Below are 1,414 nucleotides of genomic sequence, written 5' to 3'. Positions count from 1 at the left end.
AGATGTGGTCTGGCTGATCTGATCGCATTCTGGTCCCAATGCGTTCTGTGCTCATTTACACCTGTAATAACCAGGTGTTAACACCAGAAGTAAAGGCCGTCTCTAGCTCGCCTAAAAGAGTGGAAAAAAAAGTCAAAGAAAAACACGAATAATGATTATATTTCACATCTTTATTCTGATAAGCCCAGCTTGAAAACACATACAAAAAAACACAAATATACATATTAAGTAAAAAAAAAAAAAAAAGTCCCCACACACTTGGAAGTCAGAGAATCTGTAATAAAAACAAGACTTTGTCTCCCATTAACCTGAAGACAGAAATAAATACAGATACAGCCATTAAATCCATCAGTGCAAAACATTTCCTTAGACTTAACTAACGGGGAACAAAGGCACATTATCGTTGTTCAGTGCTGCCGCTGTGTTGAGCCATTTTAAAAGCCCTCCTGTTGTTGCATTCAAGGACACTCCGATGTAAGAGTTCATTCTGGCTGTGAAGAGATTAAAACAGAAGAAGTGACGGCGTTATGTGTAATAACTATACAGCTCAGGGTTAAGCTAAAAACCATATCTTCCAAAGTTCAAATCTTTTAGTGTGAAATTCTCCTTTCTGTAAGTGTGTTCCTGTCGTGGCTCAACAGGAAAACACAGAACGTGGATTATTTTAGAAAACACCAAAACTCTGGAGGAGCCTCATTTCATTGTCTCAACACGATATTATCTTCACCTGACTAAAAATGTTTTGATACACACAAGGGCATGTGAGGGCTGTATTAAGATACTCTTGAAGAAAGTGTGAGCCCACCCTTTAAAACTGCTCACACCGGGATAACGTTAATGTAAACAATAAAAAGAATAATGGGCTAAAACATGAAAAACCAACAGTGAGAAGGACTTTTAAACACAGCAAATACAAAACAACACCGATATAAAAATATTAACTATTGACAGAAAACTTCAACATCACACTCAGAGCCGTCAGTTTGTTCGTTTTCCACAGGAAAATGGCAACACAGATCACATTAGGTCTGAAGGGAGGGAAGTGAGTTTAGTCACTGTTGAGACGATCAATTCAATAAATTGATTCAGAGTTATTTAGGCACCGTTAGCGGCGAGTGGCTGAAGCAGGAAACACGTCGAGGAAAGAGCAGCAAAAACGATGTTGGACGGCGTCTCCGTCATCTCTGCACTGGGTATTAAATAATCCAACATTAGTCTGCGCAGCGTCCTCACACGTCGCTGGGCGTCCCGTGCACTCTGAAGCGGTACATGCAGGTGTACTCCTGGTGACCCCAGTTGGACAACACCTGCACCTCGATGATCTGGAAGCTTTGATCGTTCTCCTCCTGTCCAGGAGAAAAAGAACATAGGACATGAACATTTAAAAAAAAAAAAAAAAAAATATATATATATA

General features: G+C 39.7%; 1 protein-coding gene across 1 annotated transcript in view; it reads right to left on the bottom strand.

Annotated features, from left to right (window-relative positions):
* Positions 1-155: 155 nt before the first annotated feature.
* Positions 156-1,414, bottom strand: part of LOC111651295 (SUN domain-containing protein 1-like) — a 16,353-nt gene continuing 15,094 nt past the window's right edge. Inside the window, exon 22 of the mRNA XM_087172656.1 lies at positions 156-1,346. Within this exon, the coding sequence (XP_087028782.1) occupies positions 1,230-1,346 (117 nt within the window). The 3' untranslated portion in view covers positions 156-1,229. The remainder of the gene's footprint in view (positions 1,347-1,414) is intronic.

The sequence above is a fragment of the Seriola lalandi genome, unplaced genomic scaffold (genome assembly GCF_002814215.2).
Source record: "Seriola lalandi dorsalis isolate HSWRI2012SDOR001 ecotype SW California unplaced genomic scaffold, Sedor1 jcf7180002053563, whole genome shotgun sequence".
NCBI lineage: Eukaryota > Metazoa > Chordata > Actinopteri > Carangiformes > Carangidae > Seriola > Seriola lalandi.
This window is presented reverse-complemented; position numbering and strand designations above follow the sequence as displayed.